The following is an 18,269-nucleotide window of genomic DNA, read 5'->3' on the forward strand; positions in this document are numbered from 1 at the left end:
TAGGTCTCATTTGAAAGCCACCTAGGCTACTATATCACACCTTGTTCCATGAACCAACTACAACATATCCATTGGTTTATCCAGAATCTGGATTGTACTTGGTTTTCTATTTAAGCTTCACTCACACTCCTCAGTAAATAAAATTGTTTCATTCCATTCCCAAATCAAACATCAAGACATGCATGACACAATATATAAATTATATTACCAATATGTCAATGTCATGTTACAAAGTTTTGGTATACAAAAACTAAAGTCCATTTATTCATTACACCATCATCGTGTGTCTCCCTTGGGTTCCACCACATGTCGAATTCACATAGCATGGTGGAGGCATGATTCTCTGTCATAACTCATAAGACAACACAATCGGTGATCGCATGATGAAACATTGAGAAAATTGTATGCATATATAAATGTTTGTAACTATAAGGCTCCATATCTAATCTTTTAAATTAATAATATATACAAAATCCTTACTTGTCTTATATTGTGGAGAATGTTCAGTTAATCCTTATCACACATGCACGAGATCAAATGCGATGGCGGTGACGTTGGGCGAGGAGGTCATGGACTCTCACCTTAAGTATCTGGCTTATTTTCCTCCCCTTTTGTTGGCCATGTGAGGGCAGTGACGATGCTGGCCGACGAAGTTATGGCGGCTCTCTTTTGGGTGTTGCGGCTATGATGATGGTCGCGACGAGTGAATGGTATGATTAGGGTTGGGTGTTGCGGGATGCGGATGTGAGAAACAAGGGGAAGAATGAAAGATAGGGTTACACTATGATACTTTAGTGCAAAATATAAGCCTAGGCGGGCAATTGCAAGGAATTCGAGCAAAGTTACCTGGTTTGATTGCAGCTTTTGATGTTGGTTTTTTCATGACTGAAAATATTTTTGACAACTTACTATGTAGTAGTGTGTGCTATAGTTGGGAGACCAGCTAAAATTCTAACAATAGTTAAGGGCGAAAAGGTACTATTTTCGTGAACAACGTTATTAGTTTAGTTGTCAAACAATAAAAGGGTTGGTGAGACCAGATAAAGCGAAAAGCCTCTAGGGTCTAGCTAGCTAATATGAAATGCAACACTTCAGACTGTTCAAGAAGCTGAACTGCACGAAAATTCAAAAGTAGAATAATATAACGGCCTAGCTACACGTAGCTAGCCCTTGCTTCACCAAGATTTGCATAAACAGTTCTTAAAAGTACGGAATCATACTAGCTATATCATAACAATCTAATAATCTGAAACTTTTAAAGCATGGGGTACTCCACAGCATACAATTGCACTAAATATTTAAGAGAAAGAAAAGAGACAAAATTCTCAATGATGTCTTCCCGCATGCTTGCGTCATCTTGACGTGTGTATATCCTCCTCAAAAACCTCGCCGGAAAATATTCCAAACGCCTACGATCGACTACAAATAGGCCCCCCACATAACCTTTGGTCCACTCCACTCGGTCCACTGCGCCTTGTTCGTTCCACGCAGGCTATGCATCTACAAGCAGGCGAGGTGCACCTCCAGTATTTCATGCCCCGGCAGCCGCAGGACGCAACCGACCGTCCGGACTCCGCCGCGTGCGCCTCCTCCACCACTTCGCCGGCCGCCACCATGTGGGAGTATCACCAGGCTCATGCGGCCTTGCAGCCTCCCCCCTCCTGGAACCCCTACGCTGGAACTACGGCGGCGCTTCTGGACGGCCCGGCCTTCACTGCCGACTCGGCGCCGGCGGTGGCAGACATGCACCTGCCGGTTGGCGAGCACGTCCACGGCCATGCCTGGAGCCACGGCGAACTGTGAGTACTTAATTATACGCATGCCCTACGAACTCCCAGGAGAATGCTTGATGTGTCGTGCATGTGTGTCCTTGATCATCAGGAGTTAACTATAGTTTGTGTCTTCAGAAGCAACGACAGCACCGGCTACAGGGAGAACTTCCTGGACCTGCTCGCGTCGAAGAACGTGACGCCGGAGATGTTCGAGGACGTCCCGGCCGGCCGTTATGCTACAGCACCAGCCTCCCTGACGGCGCGGTTCGAGGCAGGCTCCGACGTCTCTCCGATGAAGTACGAGGTCGCCGCTGGCTCGCCGCTGTTCTTGGGGAGCGGTTCTAACGCTGCGCTCGAAGCCCAGGGGATGAACTTGCTCAGCTGCATGCCATCCTACGTTGACGGCCACCATCAAAGGAAGGAAAGCGGCAACCACCACCAGCAAGAGCACGGGAACCCCATGGCTTCCTTTCTTCAGCAAATAAGTACCCGCACTAGTGCTGGGGTGCACGCTAGCCTAGACTATTCAGGCTTGGGTGGACTGGACAAGATTTGCCAAGAAGGCCGAGGAATGGAGGCGGCAAGTCCTTTTAACATCAGGAGTCTCCCGGATTTCAGCTCCTTCGGTGGCTACAGATCAACCAAGGAACCGACATCGGTGCCGCCTCCGCCATACATGAGATGCACCGATAGGTCGTCTGATAGCAGCAGAAAAGAGCAGGAGATCGTGCCGGTAAGTTGCGCGCATGCACAATTGCACATGCATATATCCATGCCATTTGATGACAGTGGTCCATAATATACAAGTAGTGGTACAGCTAATTAGTGACAGCCGTTCAAAAACCAGCATATGTATGTGATTTGCTACGTGAATTTGAGTTGCAGCATGTGGTTGTTGCAGGCAAGGAGTAGCAGCAGCGGCAGTGGAGCCGCGGCTAGTGATCGCAAGAAGCGATCATCCGAGGAAAGGCGCGAAAGTACAGGCAAGAAATCCAAGCAGGAAGCAGCATCACCTCCTAAGGTAACAGCAAAAACAAGTTCAATAATCGATAGCAAACCATCCAATTAGCAGGGTTGAGGTGATCATTGGGTTAATTACCAAATGCAGCAACAGGTTCCTAAAGTGAAGCTGGGGGAGAAGATCACAGCACTGCAGCAAATCGTTTCGCCGTTCGGGAAGGTACACGCAAGAAGAACTTGTTCATAGGTCGACTAGTGAAACTACACTTATTCTACTCTAATTAACTTGTTTAAAATTGGACATATGAGCAGACGGATACAGCATCGGTGCTGTTTGAAACCATCAAGTACATCAAGTTTCTGCACGAGCAAGTACAGGTAACACTATTGCAAATGATCCCTGCATATGCTATTCTTCTAAACGATCCATGTATGCATATGGTCTGTATATTTTGACCTAGCTAGTCACAAAAGCTTCCAGAAAAGTAGACTATTCCTACACACCCAAGCTAACATTCCTAGTAAAAAGAAAGTGTACTCCAGAGGAGAAACGTACACGCACACTCACGATCGAAACACGATCCGTCCAAGATGCAATGAATCGTCGCAACGACTGTTTAGCTGGTTCCACATATGACATTGACTTTGTCGAGCTCCCTTTTCTAAGTGGACTTCCTAGTCATGCTTAAATATACCCGAGAAACAACATAAAGAATGTCTCAACTTGTCCTGTCTTTGCACACTACCAGAAACATGAGATAGGGACAGTGCACGCATACATGTCGCCATCGCAGATCGCGAGTGGCCCTTTTGAGTTGAGCTATGCTGATTGGCCTGCCTCTCCTAATTTCTTACTCTTGCAGCTGCTAAGTGAGCCATACACCAACGCGAGCAGGAACAAGGTATAAACTTGCTACAAGATCTGTTCTTTTTACACAAGTAATCAGCAGGATTGATTTATGCATAGTAAATCATTATTGGTGTCACTTTTTCAGGTTAACTGTAACAACATTCCATGGGGCGGAGTTCATACGGAGGCGAGCAAGGTGGAGGGAGAGCATGACCTGAGGGAGAGAGGGCTTTGCTTGGTCCCTGTCTCGTGGACACCAGAAGTGTACCGGGACGGCAACGCGATGGACTACTGGACGCCGGCGTACAGGGGCTGCCTGTACCGGTGATGCCTGCCTAACTGATAGCTGCAAAGTTTCTGATCCGTAGCTCTGCCGCTTGATCGACAGGCGATTGATCCGACTCAACTTATGTAGGATATACTACGCCAGCTGATAGCCTGCTTCTGGTACTTTTATTTCGTGCTCCAATCCATAATAAGTGTAACGGCTTTAGTTCAATTTAGAACAAATTTAAACTAAAGCCTCGACACTTAATATAGATCAGAGGGAGTACGTTATAATTCTTTCGCTCAATTACTTTGCACTTTAAGTTTGTTAATCTGTAAGGAGTAACGACAGCTCTGCCGCAAAAATGGTCTTAATCAACATTAGGTGCTGACTTCCCAGCTACTAATATCAGCAGATGTTTCAAGTTCGTCTACTAGTATATATAGTTGTAGGTTATTGGTATCTCCATCATGGGAGGAAAACTTTCCATTGGTGTGTGCATCAGCTCTACCTAGTGAATTGTCTAACCACAAACCTATATTAATCAAATCAGGGATATATCTCGAATACCACCAATTTTCAGATTCGAAAATTGTTGGTTCATGAGGACTGACTTAAAAGATGTGGTGAGTGGGGTGTGAAATAAAGCATATCCTGGAGAAAGGAAAATATATAGATGGAAAAAAGATTTGAATGTTTGAGGAAACCTTTGAAAGGATGGAATCTAAATATAGATGGGGAATATAGGAAGAACATGGGGACCTTTCTCATCAGTTGGATGAAATTGATAAGAAAGGGGAACTCTATGGCCTTACACAGGAAGATAAGTTACCAAAAATGCAACCAGGACCAGCTGAGAATAATTATTAAAGAGGAGGAAATTAAATGGATACAAAGGACAAAAGAAAAATAACTTCTTGAGGGAGATAATAACACTAGATATTATTACTCAAAAGCAAATGGAAGGAGGAGGAAAACTTTGATTATTAGTTTGAATCAGGATGAGGGGATAATAAAAGGTCATGAAAATCTCAAGAGATACATTACTGACTTCTATAAAAAAAACTCTTTGGCAATCCATATGTTACTAATATACGCTTCAATGATATTGGAATAGAGAGACTTAGTGATGAAGATTGTGAACTGTTGAAAAAGGATTTTACCATGGAGGAATTAAAAACTGTTGTGTTTGAAATGGTAGCAAACAAAAGCGTCTGGTCCAGATGGTTTTAATTCAGAATTTTACGAAAAAAAACTGGGAACTAGTTAAACATAACCTTTATGGTTTGTTGATAGATTTCGATAAAGGGGAACTGAACATTCATAGATTGAATTATGGAATGATAACTTTAGTGCCAAAAGGGAAAATGCAGATAGAATTCAAAAATACATGCCCATCTGTCTCTTGAATGTGTATTTTAAAATCATAACAAAAGTTTTGGTTAACAGGCTTATTCAAGTGATTTGGAAAATTATCATGTTAAACCAAACATCTTCCGTTAAGGGTAGATATATAATGGAAGGGGTGAGTGTCCTACATGAGGTGTTAAATGATGTGCACAAAAAAAGGAAGTCAGGGTCCTCTTTAAGATTGATTTTAGAAAGCTTTTGATAGAGTCAAATGACATTTCTTGTATCAATCTATGGAGGTGAAAGGATTTCCAGCTCAATGGATGGATTTGGTTATGAAAACAGTAACCACTAGTAAGGTAGGGATTAATGTTAATGGAGAAATTGGATCCTATTTTTCAACACATCAAGGCTTGAGGAGGGGATCCCATTTCCCCTCTTCGCTTTGATATATTGTTGTTGATATTTTAGCAGCTTTCATAAAAAGGGCTCAAGATGTTGGTTTGTTAACTAGGCTAGCTACAGATCTAATATAAGGGGGGTGTCAATTCTGGAATATGCACATGACACCATCCTCCTCCTTGAGGATGATCTAGAGCAGGCTAGAAATCTAAAAGTCATCCTATGTTTAGGGGATGCTTCAGAGAGAGAGAGAGAGAGTAGTTTTGTAAGAATCTTTACTTGTAAGTCTAGATTACTACCTATGAAATATTTAGGGGTGCCTATCAATAAGAAAATATTGAAAAATTGAGAATGGGATCCCACTTAAGGGAAGATCAGAAATAAATTGCGACCATGGCAAGGGAAGATGCTGGTGATGGGAGGTAGAGTTACTCCGATTAACTCTTCACTAACTAGTGTTCCCTTATTCATTCTCTCCTTTTATAGAATACCACAGGGGGTGAAAGAGAAAATGGACAGAATTAGGAATAGTTTCATTTGGGATGAAAGTGAAGACAAGAAAACATACCACTTGATGAATTGTCAGCCGGTGTGTATGCCAAAGGATCAAGGAGGCTTAGGGGTTCTAGACCTGGAAATAATGAATATTGCTTTATTGTCTAAATGGCTATGAAAATTGTTTAATGGGGATGGAATATGGCAAAAAATTCTTAGGAAGACATATCTCCAAAACAAAACCTCTGCCAGGCTGAGGCAAAAAATGGGGACTCCCATTTCTGGCAACATTTAATGAAGATTAAACATCTTTTCTAGAATTGTTGCCGAATGCGGGTTGGTGATGGGAGGAGGACAAGTTTCTAGGAAGATCACTGGATAGGTACATTTTGCCTAGCCAAGATTTTCCCCAGACGTTTCTCTATTTCTATGAATAGAAATGTAACAGTTCAAGATGTATTTGATAAAGATGTCGATGGGCTCAGGTTCAGGAGAGCAATGGTGGGAGTGCTTAGAGAGCAATGGGATACATTGAAAAAAATGCTATAAAATGTAGCTTTGAAAGATGAACGTGATAGGTCAATATGGAAGTTAAAAAATTCAGGTTCTTTCTCGGCTAAATATTTTTACTCAGCAATGCAATTCAATGGAGTGGTCCTTTACAAATTTATGTGGAAAGTCGAGATACCTCCGAGAATAAAAACTTTTATGTGGTTAATGCTTAAAGGAAGCATTTTGACAAGAGATGTTCTTATACAGAGGGGGAAAGTGTGAGAGGCAATGTCTTGTTTGTGGATGCAATGAGACTATTAAAAATCTCTTTTTTCACTGTCCTCTAGCTAGATACATTTGGAATATGGTTAGTTATACTTTTGGTTATGTGCTTCATTTTCTCCTTCTTTCTCTCTCTTTTCTACAGTAGCTGAGAGCTTTCTCGTCTGAGCCGCGCCGACCCAAAGCCGTTCTCACCGGTGTCGCCGCTCGAGATGGGCGGAGGGAAGGTGCCGGAGTAGTTAGGGTAGCTAGGAGTAGTGGCAGTTTGCTAGTAGGGGGCTTGATGCCCAGTAGTTGGAGCAGAGGGAAGAATCTGGCCGCCTGGATTCTTTCCGTTGTTGGGATTCTCCTCCTCACTTTTCTTCTCCGGTGGTCGGAGAGGAGAGTGGAGGGAAGGCCTGACGCTCTTTTTAATAAATATGTGGCGGTGAACCATCTAGTGCTGAGTAGCCGCGGTGGGCATCAGCTTTTCTTGGCCGGCCTTGGAGGCGAGCGGGAAAAACCGAGCACGCCGATGAGCAAAGTCGTGGAAGAACTCCTACCCGGTCATGGAGCCGAGGAAGAGTGCAGCTGCTCTGCCGCGAAAACGACTTCGGCATGGTGTTTCTATCTCGGCTGCTTCCGGTGTGGGGGCAGCACATTGAAGTTTCTTCTCTCGGTCGGCCGTGGCGTCGAGGGAGAGAAGAGCGGTGGTGTTGCTGATGTGCTACCCTGGAAGAGGCGTCTCTGGTCCTCTGAGTCTGCGACCACTTCTGTGACACCCAAGCATCGGCTTCGTGCCGCTACTATCTCCGGAAGTTGGGACGGGCCCGCAGAACTCGAGCAATCAAGGAGCTCGAGCGTTCCTCTCCTCCTTTGCTGGAGGATCTTCTCCGACCTCGGCGCGACGGGCAGCACCATGGCCTCGCCAAGTGGTTTCGTCCCTGGTGGAGCTCCTGGTGGCCGTGGCTGGAGGTCAAACCTCATCGGTGTTATGCTTGGACTCAATCGTGTTTCATCGTGTCTTTGTAGGGTGTTGTTTGTAAAACTTCGGGGCTTTGTAGTCTTTTCTGCTTTCCTTGGGGTGTTTTATGTAAATGTACTCATGCCGCCGAATTAATGCAGACTCTAGGTCCTTCCGGACCTTACTTGTTCAAAAAAAAAGTTGTACTTTTGGTTTTAATTTCCAATTTGACTCAGCTGACCATTATATTTTGATTTGGTTGAAAAGTTTCGGGGGGAAAAAAAGGAAAATGTTTGCTGTGGGGATTGTTGTTGTAATATGGAGTATTTGGAAGACAATGAACTCTGAGAAAAAATGGCCTGACGAACTGATTTTCAAGATTTTCTATTACATTAACTCTTGGAGTTGTTTGCAGGTGAAGGAGGATGTTAAGGATCGGATGGTTTTCTGCGCTAACCTACTGGTGAAGGTTGCGAAGGACGTGTTTGGAGCGAGGGGATGTTGGACGTCCTGGATTCCAAGACTGGCGATGTGAAAAAGGAGGAAAATAAAAAGAAGGAAAGAGTAAGAAGATGTGCAAAATGGGAGCATTCTCGTGACCCCGTGGTTTTGGCAACAAAACCCTGTCTAGTGTTGAGGTGGAAAGGGAAGGAGTAGCTAGCTGAGCTTCTTGTTAGGCTCTCGGTTCCGTTTTACTTTGTTTTCATCAGCTGTGTCTGCTCTTTTAACAATCTCAGTAGTGATTAGGATATCAAAAAGACTTTATGTCGTTTGTCTGTTAGGTTTTGGTGTGTGTAAAGGTGGAACTATGGAGAATGCTGGTTTGATTAATGAAATTGGGGGCATGATCCCTCTAATTGATTCTTAGGATTAAATCCTTCCAAATGCATGAAAATTGCATTGCCCTATCATCCACTCAAATCTCATGTTAATAATTTTTAAAATTTTCTTATTAATCAAAAGCTACCTGAAAAAAATCCTATATCACTATAGTAGTAGTAGGTTCTAAATCCTATAGAATTCAACTAGTTCTCCACTGAATCAAATAGGCCCTGGTTCCGGTTTCGAGGAATCCCCGAGCTTCTTTGCTTAGTTGCGCCGCCTCCCAATCCTATGGATAGCCCCTGATTTCAGTTTCGAGGAATCGCCGAGCTTCTGTGCTTAGTTGCGCCGCCTCCCATCCTATCGCGAATTGGCAACGCCGCCGACGCCACTCCGCCCCGGAACGGCGCATCCCCGATCTGCGGCCTCCTTCCGCCGCCCGATGCATCCTCCGGCCGACATCAGGCTGGAATTTTCGCCGGGTAAGGTTTCTGCTTTGCCCCTATTTTAAAGAAGAAAGAATCTGCCTTGTCCCCGGTCTCCCTGCCGGTGACTGCTCGTTGCTTGCTCCAACTCCTCCTTGGTGAGGCTAGCCATTGCACTTGCGCGTTGCCTGCCCCGCACCTGCACATGAGCACTATAGATCAGTTTGAATTGTTGAAAGATTCTGGAATCGATAGTAAAAATGTCAAGGCAACTGAACTGATCATTGGGTGCAAATCGTACCAGAATCTGAATTTTGGCTCTACATTGTAGGAGATTGGAGGACAGGGTAATATGCAGCCAACTGAATTCAGTTTTTGTCTGACAGCAATAAATTAATTATTCTTACAGTAGCACCCAATCCACAATACAATATTTGCACCCGAGCTAGCTGAATTCCTGTGTAGCAACTTAGTTCAACGATGTCATGCAATGACCTCTTCTTCCCTGTTTTGGCACACCCTGTTTAGGATCTTTAGCCTGTAACAAGATTTGCATGGACACAAGAGCAACTTTGCCTAATTTAGTTTCAGTTGTGTCTGCTGGTAGCATGGTTTTATCAGATTTCCGACAGCCTGCAATTTGGGTGATATTTCCTTTAGCACAAGGGTCAACTGGGTAAGCTGGTTCAAGAAGTTATTTATACTAGTAAAAAAGAAAGTGGACATGCTATTTACCAAGATTAGTTCAGGAATCTTGCAAAGTAGCTATCAGTATTTAAGTACCTCATCAAATAAATATTTTTTATTGATGCTTACTCTACTCTTTTCATTTGAAGATGAACACCATCGATTTTTTATATTGATGTTTACTTTAGTCACCGTGGTGTCCTTTCTTTCTTTAGATAAATGCGATGAAGAATGTTACAGCTCGCCGTGAAGGTGAAGAAGCCCTTAGGGATCTCGCCGCTCAATTGGAGATGAATAACATCTCACGACGAGCACTGCATGGGATATATCTTAGGACCAGGAGGAGCCCCAATGTAAGTTTTTTCCTTTTCCTATGCTTACCCTACTGCTCTTTTGGACACACCGTCATCGTGTCCATGCTACCTTTCTTTCTTTAGATACACGCGATGCAGAATGCCGCAGCTCGCTGCGATAGGCTTAGCGAGCTGCCCAATAACATCCTACTCGACATCCTGGAGCGTGTGGACACGCTGGACGCCTTGAGAACCTGCACACTCTCCAAGCGATTGATGCGGCTCCCCGCCATGCTCTCACGGTTCGACATAGACATCGGCTCCCTCACTCAGCACCATGACAAGGCGTCCCATGGCTTTAACACTGCTGATGTTGTTCGGTACAATAACACTCTGGCTGGTGTCACAGAGAAAATCCTTGCTGCAAGGAGTCCAGAGATCCACACCATCCACAAGCTGAGGGTCACATGCTATCTGAGACCTGATGAATGTCTCCCCATCACCAGAGCTTTTGCTAGCACCATGGCAGACCACAAGGTCGACAAAGCTGAGTTTGTGCCCATTTTAGAGAAGCCCTTTTCAGAATGCACTAATGCCGATCTTTTGTGCTATGCCAAGAGGTTCAATATCTGTCTTGGTGATTGTCCAGCTGCATTCGCTGGCCTCACGTGCCTCTGGCTGAGTAACCTGAGGTTTGCTGACCAACTGGACATCCCCAACATCCTCAGCACCTGCAAGAGGTTGGAAAGTCTGCGCCTCTCGCACTGTGATGCAGGAATTGGTTCGGTGCTGATGGTAGAACATGATCAACTTGTTGAGCTCATCGTCGACCAAGGGGTATTTGCAGCAGTACATCTCTACGGTGTACCAAAACTCCAACATCTGACTTTTAATTGTTGGTGGTACCAAGCCCCCCTGACTTTTGGTTGTGTCCCTCAGCTTTCAAAGCTAAGTCTCGGAAAAAGGGGTCGTACTTTGACTAGGAATCTCCAGTTAAGTCAGCTCCTTGCTAATGTCCCCTCGATACGTGACATGCACCTGGATTTTGTAAGTGAAAAGGTACTCACTCATTCCTGCTACTCTATGATGCTTTATGGTAATGTGAGTCTTCTCTATCTCTTAAGGATGATTTATTTGCCGCTTAAATGCACTCAGTTATTAAATTTTTTCTCGTGTGCCAGATTTGGGTTGTACTAGAATGCCCTAAAGTGCTTACCCCTGTGCTTGGCAAACTAGAGATTTTGAATCTGGATAATATCCCTGAAGGATTTGATATCGCCTGGACCATGTTCATTCTTGAGGCTGCATCCTCTCTAAGGGAACTATGTATCATGGTGTGGGATCATTATTGGTGCAAGCTGGTGATACAGCAGGGCGATCCAAGGAAACAGGGATACCCTGAGAAAGCAAATGGCGGGAAGTGGCAAACATCTGCTGGTTTCAAGCACAAGAACCTGCTCAAGCTTACCATCTACGGCTTCCAACCCAATGAGAACATGGTGCAATACGTTAGGCGCATCAGGGAAGTCGCAGTGAACATGAGAGAGATATCACTGCACGACGTCAAGGAAGCTTGCGAGCGCTGCGGGGACTTGGATCCCAAGACCAAGGTCATCACTAGATCTAAAGTCTATCCTAATAATTTGATAGTAAGACGCATGATATCACTACGATCTAGCTAGATTTGTTGGAATGAGCTCCATAATTTAGTACTTGCTGCATCTGTACAGTTTTATTTTGTCTTTAAATCGAAGCTTGTATTATCTCCTTGTGGAGAGAATAGTAAATGTTCTGATGCTTCTGTTCCGCTTTATTGGTTGTAAACCAAATCGCTGGGGCACTTTTTTGATTTTTTTTTTACTGATGTACCTTGGTGTTGTGCTTTTCTCTATACTACAGACATTACATTATGTTATGCATGTCTAGGATGTTGAAAGTTTCTCTCAACTTCAGACATTCTCTCAACTTGAAACACAGTGGAAAATAGCTAGCGGTTAGAATTAAGGAGAGTTGTTGATTGAAAATGTGTGTATAATTAGCATAGACGATTGAAAATGTGTACAATCTGATTGACTTTCTGTTGGTTGGTGAATTGTATGACAAATACATATTATGCTCCATCTAGGAGTAGTGGCCTATCTGAAAACCATGAGTAGAAGCAGGACCTGCATTCGGTACAACATGCTGAAGAATGATGTTCTGAACACCTGAGAACCATGCCAGATTCCGTCTATACCTGCGGGTCAGTTAACATGCTTACTTACTCCTTGCCTGCCTAGTATTTCAATTGAATTCATACCTGCAGAAGCTACTTTGGAGTCTGGACTAGTTATATTCATTTATCAGTGCATCCTTTCATATGCTTTCCGATCCTGCAGTCATAAAAGATTGGAGGTCTCGCCGTATTTACAAATGCCCTAAGCTTCTCGATCTGTCTCTTTGGCCCCCTTGAAGAATCTTTGCATAGTCCTACAAACCAGCAGTCATGTAGCCAAACCCTAGTAACAATAGCATGGAGTGATACGTAGCCAAGTTCGACTTAAATTTACACGTTTGTGGGATACAATACTGACTATGTCATGATTTACTTTCAGATTTTTCTGAAAGTTAGAAATATGATTTTTAATTACTTTTCTGAAAAGAAATCACTGTTGCTCATGTGCACCAAATCTCTGTCCGTGACCTGTTGGAGTATATTTGTTATAATCGCGCTTTTCGCTAGATGCACACTTTCTGTTAGAGTACATAATGGGCTTGGGCTGGCGCTATAACCCATTAGTCCTAGGGTTAATTAGAGATAAGGGTCGCTTTCTTAGGGGTCAAGTAAACCTCTCTATATAAGGAGAGGAGACGTATCATTCTAATCAAGTAAGAATTAAGAAGGAAATCCCTTCTCTCTTGCCACCGGCCGTGAGCAAGGCCCCCGGCCGGCCCTCTCGCGCCCTCGTAGCCCTGTCTCTCCCTCCCAAACCCTAGCAGCCATAACACTTGGTATCAGCTTTCCCGGGTTCGATCATGTCCAGCCCTCCACCGAGTTTTTCCCACCCGCTGTCGCCGCACTCCGACGTCCCCGCCGTTCTCTCCCCGGCGGAGATCACCGCAGCCCTCCGCGATCTCGCCACCAATGTCCAGGAGATCCGCCTCTTCCTGGCCGGTCCCTACGGGCCGCCGCCGCCGGCGGCGCTGCTGCCGTGGCAGCCGACGCACCAGGCGGCCTCTGCCGCGATCGCCGGGCCGCTGCAGCCGACGCTGCTGTCGTCGCTGCTACCCGACACCGGGCTGTTGCAGTCCCCGCTGCCTTTGTCCACCATCTCCGAGCCGGGCCCTACCTCGGGGCCGGGGTCCCTCTTCTCCAGCAGCCGGCCGCCTTCTTCCCCACAGGGACGCTACAGCAGCTGCTGCCGCCTCCACCAACGCCGCCGCTGCAGCTGTTGTCCTCACCGATGTTGTCCCTGCCGTTCGGTGGGCAGCTGCAACAACAGCAGCAGTTGTCGTCGCCACCAACACCGCAGCAGCGGCTGCTACCGCCACCGACGCCGTCCCTGCCTTTCGGCGTTGTGGGAGCGACCTTGGCCCCGGGCTCTACATCGACACCGCCCGGGATGCCCTTCCACCAGGTCTGTTTCCCTCCGTCGCCGTCACCGTTTTCGGCTTGAATCGCTATCCGCCACGTATCGGCGCCGGTGAGGCTGCAGGCTGCTCGTGTTATGGCTGCTAGGGTTTGGGAGGGAGAGACAGGGCTGCGAGGGCGCGAGAGGGCCGGCCGGTGGCAAGAGGGAAGGGATTTCCTTCTTAATTCTTGCTTGATTAGAATGATACGTCTCCTCTCCTTCTCCTTATATAGAGAGGTTTACTTGGCCCCTAAGAAAGCGACCCTTATCTCTAATTAACCCTAGGACTAATGGGCTATAGCGCCAGTCCAAGCCCATTACGTACTCTAACACTACACCCCACCTGGACATGCAGCTCGTCCTCGAGCTGCAACCTAAACAAACCATGACTCGACGCAACACAAACCTAACACCTAAAAACGAGCATTTTACATCTCGGCTTGTTTTATTACTCTCAACTCCGAAATGGATCGGGACGCTTTATTGTTGACCCCTGAACATAAAGTGGACACCATCCGCCCGTCGGACGTGCATCCACCTGGATCCCATGGAAACCAGCGGGACAAAAGGAGCTCGCGCGGCGGCCGGCGGCGGAATGCAGTGGTGCTACGCGGTGCGCTCCTGTCGGTGACACCATGCCTTCTCCCCGCCGGATGATTGTCGATGGCGCAGACTTTGAGGTCGCTGCCCGCGGGAGAAACAGCATGTCCGCCGCCCGTGGGGGAAACCGCACACCCAAGATCCCTGACGCAGCGAACAAGACCGAGGTCCCTTGCGCAACGAAGCCCATTACATACTTTCTTACCTTTTTGTCCTTTTCTGCTTACCTATTTTGCCGCCTCCATATGTTTGTTTATGTAGGCAGCTGTTCCTGCCTTTCTCCTTGGCTGTTGAGGCACTACATTTAAGTAAGAAAACCGATGATTATGTCCTGATTTGTTCTCTGTGTTGGTTATCATATCTGTTTAGTTTAGGAAGGGAAAAATGATGATTTGCCAATGGCCATGTTGCTCATGTCAATCCGGTCACGGTAATGTATTATGTTGCAGAAAAGCACCATTGCATCTACAATTTGCAGTCAACAAAACATCGAAACTGATTCTCTGCCATCTAACTTCTGTCACCTCCTACATTATTCGCGTGAGAAACCGAGAACTGTTTGTTGCTCATTTAGTTCCAAGCATCTACCACGTTTTTTCTTCACCCAGTGACCTATCAATCTTAACAGTTTGATGTCCTAATATTTTTCTTTCTTCTGAAACATTATCTTTCAGGCATTACCTCATCGCCTCTGCCGTCACAACCCCTTTGGTCAATTCACTTGGTATCAGGTTCGCTCGGAGCTATGCTCGTGTTAACATAGGTATGCGAGTAATTTTCCCTAGTTGCCTCTGGCAGAAATAACAAAACCGAAACATCACCAAGCGAACTCAAGAAATTATGGAGTCGATTTTAAATGAGTTGATCATGAAGCACCAGTACAGTCACGTGCTAGTTAGCTGTAGCAGAAAAGGCTGATGCGAACCTACAGCATAAATATCAGGCATCCGCCGCTTAATAGGATGAATGAAGCCCTGTTGTGAGTGACGAGTGGCCTGCTAACCTTGGGCGGCTGGACAGCATGAATGATGCAAAACATTTCAGGTCTGCTTCGCAAGGTTGAACCTGAGCTGGGTCGTCCGAGGTATGCCAGGGTCGATTTTGGGAGCTTGTACCTGGCCATGCCATTTGTTGCCTCTCCATCTGGGTACGACAACATTTCACGACTGACTAATTACACTAACCTGTTGTTTGTGCGAACTTAGCCGGCCATCAAGACCATCCTACTGAAAACACATAAGAAGGAATGTTGCATCAGGTTTGGAGGGTGTATGAATGGCCGAGAATCTCTATTCAGTACACAGCTCCACAAGCAAAACAAAATGCACTAAAACTCGATTTATATGCTGAGTAAAACTCGATTATATGCTGAATACGCTCTTCCATTCTCTAGGACGAAGAAGAGTGTGCTTGGGACTTGGGAGTACAGCAATCTACCCATTCTCCCTGGCACCCCTGGAGGCCTGGATCATCCTCCGTCTGTAACATCCTTTACTTAATCGCCTCTGTTTGCCCATCAACTCTCTTGCCCAGAATCGTTGCTGCTCGAGTGACCACATTCAGCAGAAATTTGGACACACTTCCCCTGTGTGCAACAAACACGGCTACTTTTGCAGTTCAATCAACTAGACGCAAAGTTGGCCACTCTTGTGAGACAACGATACTCAGTTATCCACAGACTCACAGATAGCACACCTAAAATCTGAGAGATAAACGCATGCTCCAGTTTCACTCATATCACAATCTATTAACATAATGAATAAGTTAGCATGTCCAATTGTCCAGTCAGTCATGAGGCTAGATCATGCATCTAGGAAACCAATTGAAACAGCACTCGAACACGACAAGCTCAATCTGGGTACTTCAACATCACAAACATTTATTCAGCTTGAACATTCAACAGCCAAAGTGCACACTGAAACTTGAAAGTTTAGCAACAAATGCATCTCACAGATATTAAGCTTCAGGCTCATCTGAATCTAAGAGTGTTTAAACGACATATATATAATGTAGAACAAAAGAAGAACATGCGTTGTTTTAACTTCACTTCAGAACTTTTAGGGCAAGTTCAAGTGGTACCGAGACCTTACGCCGAGGCAGATACAATCACGATCTGCCATTCGCCAGCATCACACAGCAACCAGGATATCCGAGGACTTGATTCAGGCTTCTTTCAAGCTGGGTATGATCCACGACACCTTCCCGCCACGCTGAGCCATCTCAAGCCCGTCCAGCCGGCACGCAAGCTTCTTGGCGGTCCGGGTCTCCAGGTTGAAAGCCGATATGCTGTACTTGACATTGCTTGATCGGTTCATCTCCTTTGTGGTCACCGAGTAGACAGTGTTGCTCTCAAGGTTCCTGAACCCGGCCGTCCCCACGGCGAACCCATGGATGGAATCAACGAACACAGCCCGGTCGCCGATGCTGGTGAGGTTCTGCCAGACCGGGTTGGGGCTGCGGTGGTTGACGCAGAAGGCCTTGGAGAAGTCGACGTCGTCGTCAAAGACGTACATCCACTTGGGCTTGGTGAGGACGAAGAGCTCGTCGCCGGCCACGACCATGCGCGCCTCGGTCGGGAGCTCGACGGGGGGCGGCGGGATGACGGCGGTGACCTCCTTGGTGATGGCGTCGACGACGGTGGCGCGGCACGCGTCCTCCTCGAAGACGAAGAAGTCGCCGGCGGCGTAGTCGATGCTGCTGACGCTGTAGTCGGCCATGGCGGGGATCGGGACCCAGGAGTCGGCGGGCGGGTCGAGGGAGCAGACCAGCACGCCCCGCTCGCCGCAGGAGGCCATGACGGCGAACGGGGAGAGGTCCCAGGCGAGGTCGTCGGTCTCGGCGAAGTAGGCGGGGAGCGGCGGCAGGGGGCGGAAGGCGCCCGTGAAGGGGTGGAGGAGGGAGGCGGCGAGGCCGGTCGGGTCGATGGCGAGCGTCCAGCCGTGCGGGGACGCGTAGAGGCGGCGGCCGCGGCGGCGGTTGGCCTGCGGGTTGGGGACGGGGAGGCGGAGGTTGGGGTAGAGGCGGTCCTCCGGGGGGCAGAAGAAGAGCGGCGACGGGGAGGACGGGAGGAGGAGCCAGGGGGGCTGCTGCGGAGGGAAGGCCGCGGCGTCCTCCCCCGCGTCGCGCCAGGTGGTGCACACGGAGCGGAAGCGCGCGATGTCAGCGAGCTCCGTGAGGCCGCCGGAGACGATGGAGAGGAGATCCGGCGCGATGGCGGCCATGGCGACGCGATCTGGGATTGGGTGGGAATAGTTGCGGCCTCGTGATCTGAGGGGAAAATAAACTTTGTTTCCTCCGATCTACGGGCGATTTGGGAATTTATGTAAAGGGACACGTGGCGCAACCTGAAAGTCGGCGTGGAAGCTCCGTGGCGGTGGGGAGCGGTGCCGTGCACTTTTTTCGTTCCGTGCCGCCTATCATCGGAAACAAACAAGGGAAAATCTAATTAGAGGCGCCGCACGACAGGCGTTTTGTGCGGTGGCTCTTTAAGATGCATGCGGCGCATCCTATAGGAGGCTCGCGCACGACGTGCTGACCGACTTCGGTCGGTCTCGTAGTCGGTCTGTGAATTCCGCATGTAAGCGTCTGTTTTTTGAATTTTGGGAGGCGTGCTCGTTGAAAATAATTCCAGGGGTTTTTCTGTCATAACCGTCCATTTTGGGTTATCCTAGTTCCTCCCTCTCTGGCGACGGGCGATTCCGAGGGAATCGTCGATTCTCGCCGGCGATTCGTCGATTTCTCGCCGGCGACGGCTAGATCCGTCGCACATTTGTATTCTGGTTAGTGTCCTCCGTCTACCACTGCTGTTAATCGCCGTTTTTTGCTTGATTTTTCGTGGTAGCTCAGTGCGCGGCGATGTCGGATTTGCTCGGCCCGCACGGATTTGCTGCTAGATCCGCTCGGCCCGTCGGATTTGTTGCACCGGAGCGAGTTGACGAGGGAGATCGCGGTGACGAGGGGGAGAGTGCGGCTTCGATGTAGAGCGCGGCAACGAGCTAGCAGCGGGGCGTCGAGGGT

The 18,269-nt window shown here is 47.2% G+C and overlaps 2 protein-coding genes across 2 annotated transcripts; one reads left to right on the forward strand and one right to left on the reverse strand.

Annotated features, from left to right (window-relative positions):
* Nucleotides 1–1,494: 1,494 nt before the first annotated feature.
* LOC124687407 lies at nt 1,495–4,015 on the forward strand. Its single transcript, XM_047221189.1, has 7 exons — nt 1,495–1,799; nt 1,908–2,505; nt 2,674–2,793; nt 2,881–2,952; nt 3,045–3,110; nt 3,596–3,634; nt 3,728–4,015. The coding sequence occupies exons 1-7, from the start codon at nt 1,495–1,497 to the stop codon at nt 3,908–3,910; spliced, it is 1,383 nt and encodes a 460-aa protein (XP_047077145.1). The 3' UTR covers nt 3,911–4,015.
* Nucleotides 4,016–16,114: 12,099 nt separating this feature from the next.
* LOC124690193 lies at nt 16,115–17,473 on the reverse strand. Its single transcript, XM_047223612.1, has one exon. The coding sequence runs from the start codon at nt 17,471–17,473 to the stop codon at nt 16,415–16,417; it is 1,059 nt and encodes a 352-aa protein (XP_047079568.1). The 3' UTR covers nt 16,115–16,414.
* Nucleotides 17,474–18,269: the final 796 nt, after the last annotated feature.

Source organism: Lolium rigidum, chromosome 2, assembly GCF_022539505.1.
Source record: "Lolium rigidum isolate FL_2022 chromosome 2, APGP_CSIRO_Lrig_0.1, whole genome shotgun sequence".
In the NCBI taxonomy this organism is placed as follows: domain Eukaryota; kingdom Viridiplantae; phylum Streptophyta; class Magnoliopsida; order Poales; family Poaceae; genus Lolium; species Lolium rigidum.

Coding starts and splice junctions, on each gene's coding strand:
- LOC124690193 (XM_047223612.1), bottom strand. CDS start 17,473: ATGGCCGCCATCGCGCCGGATCTCCTCTCCATCGTCTCCGGCGGCCTC.
- LOC124687407 (XM_047221189.1), top strand. CDS start 1,495: ATGCATCTACAAGCAGGCGAGGTGCACCTCCAGTATTTCATGCCCCGG. Junction 2,794..2,880: donor AAGCAGCATCACCTCCTAAG/GTAACAGCAAAA, acceptor TACCAAATGCAG/CAACAGGTTCCTAAAGTGAA. Junction 3,111..3,595: donor TTCTGCACGAGCAAGTACAG/GTAACACTATTG, acceptor TTACTCTTGCAG/CTGCTAAGTGAGCCATACAC.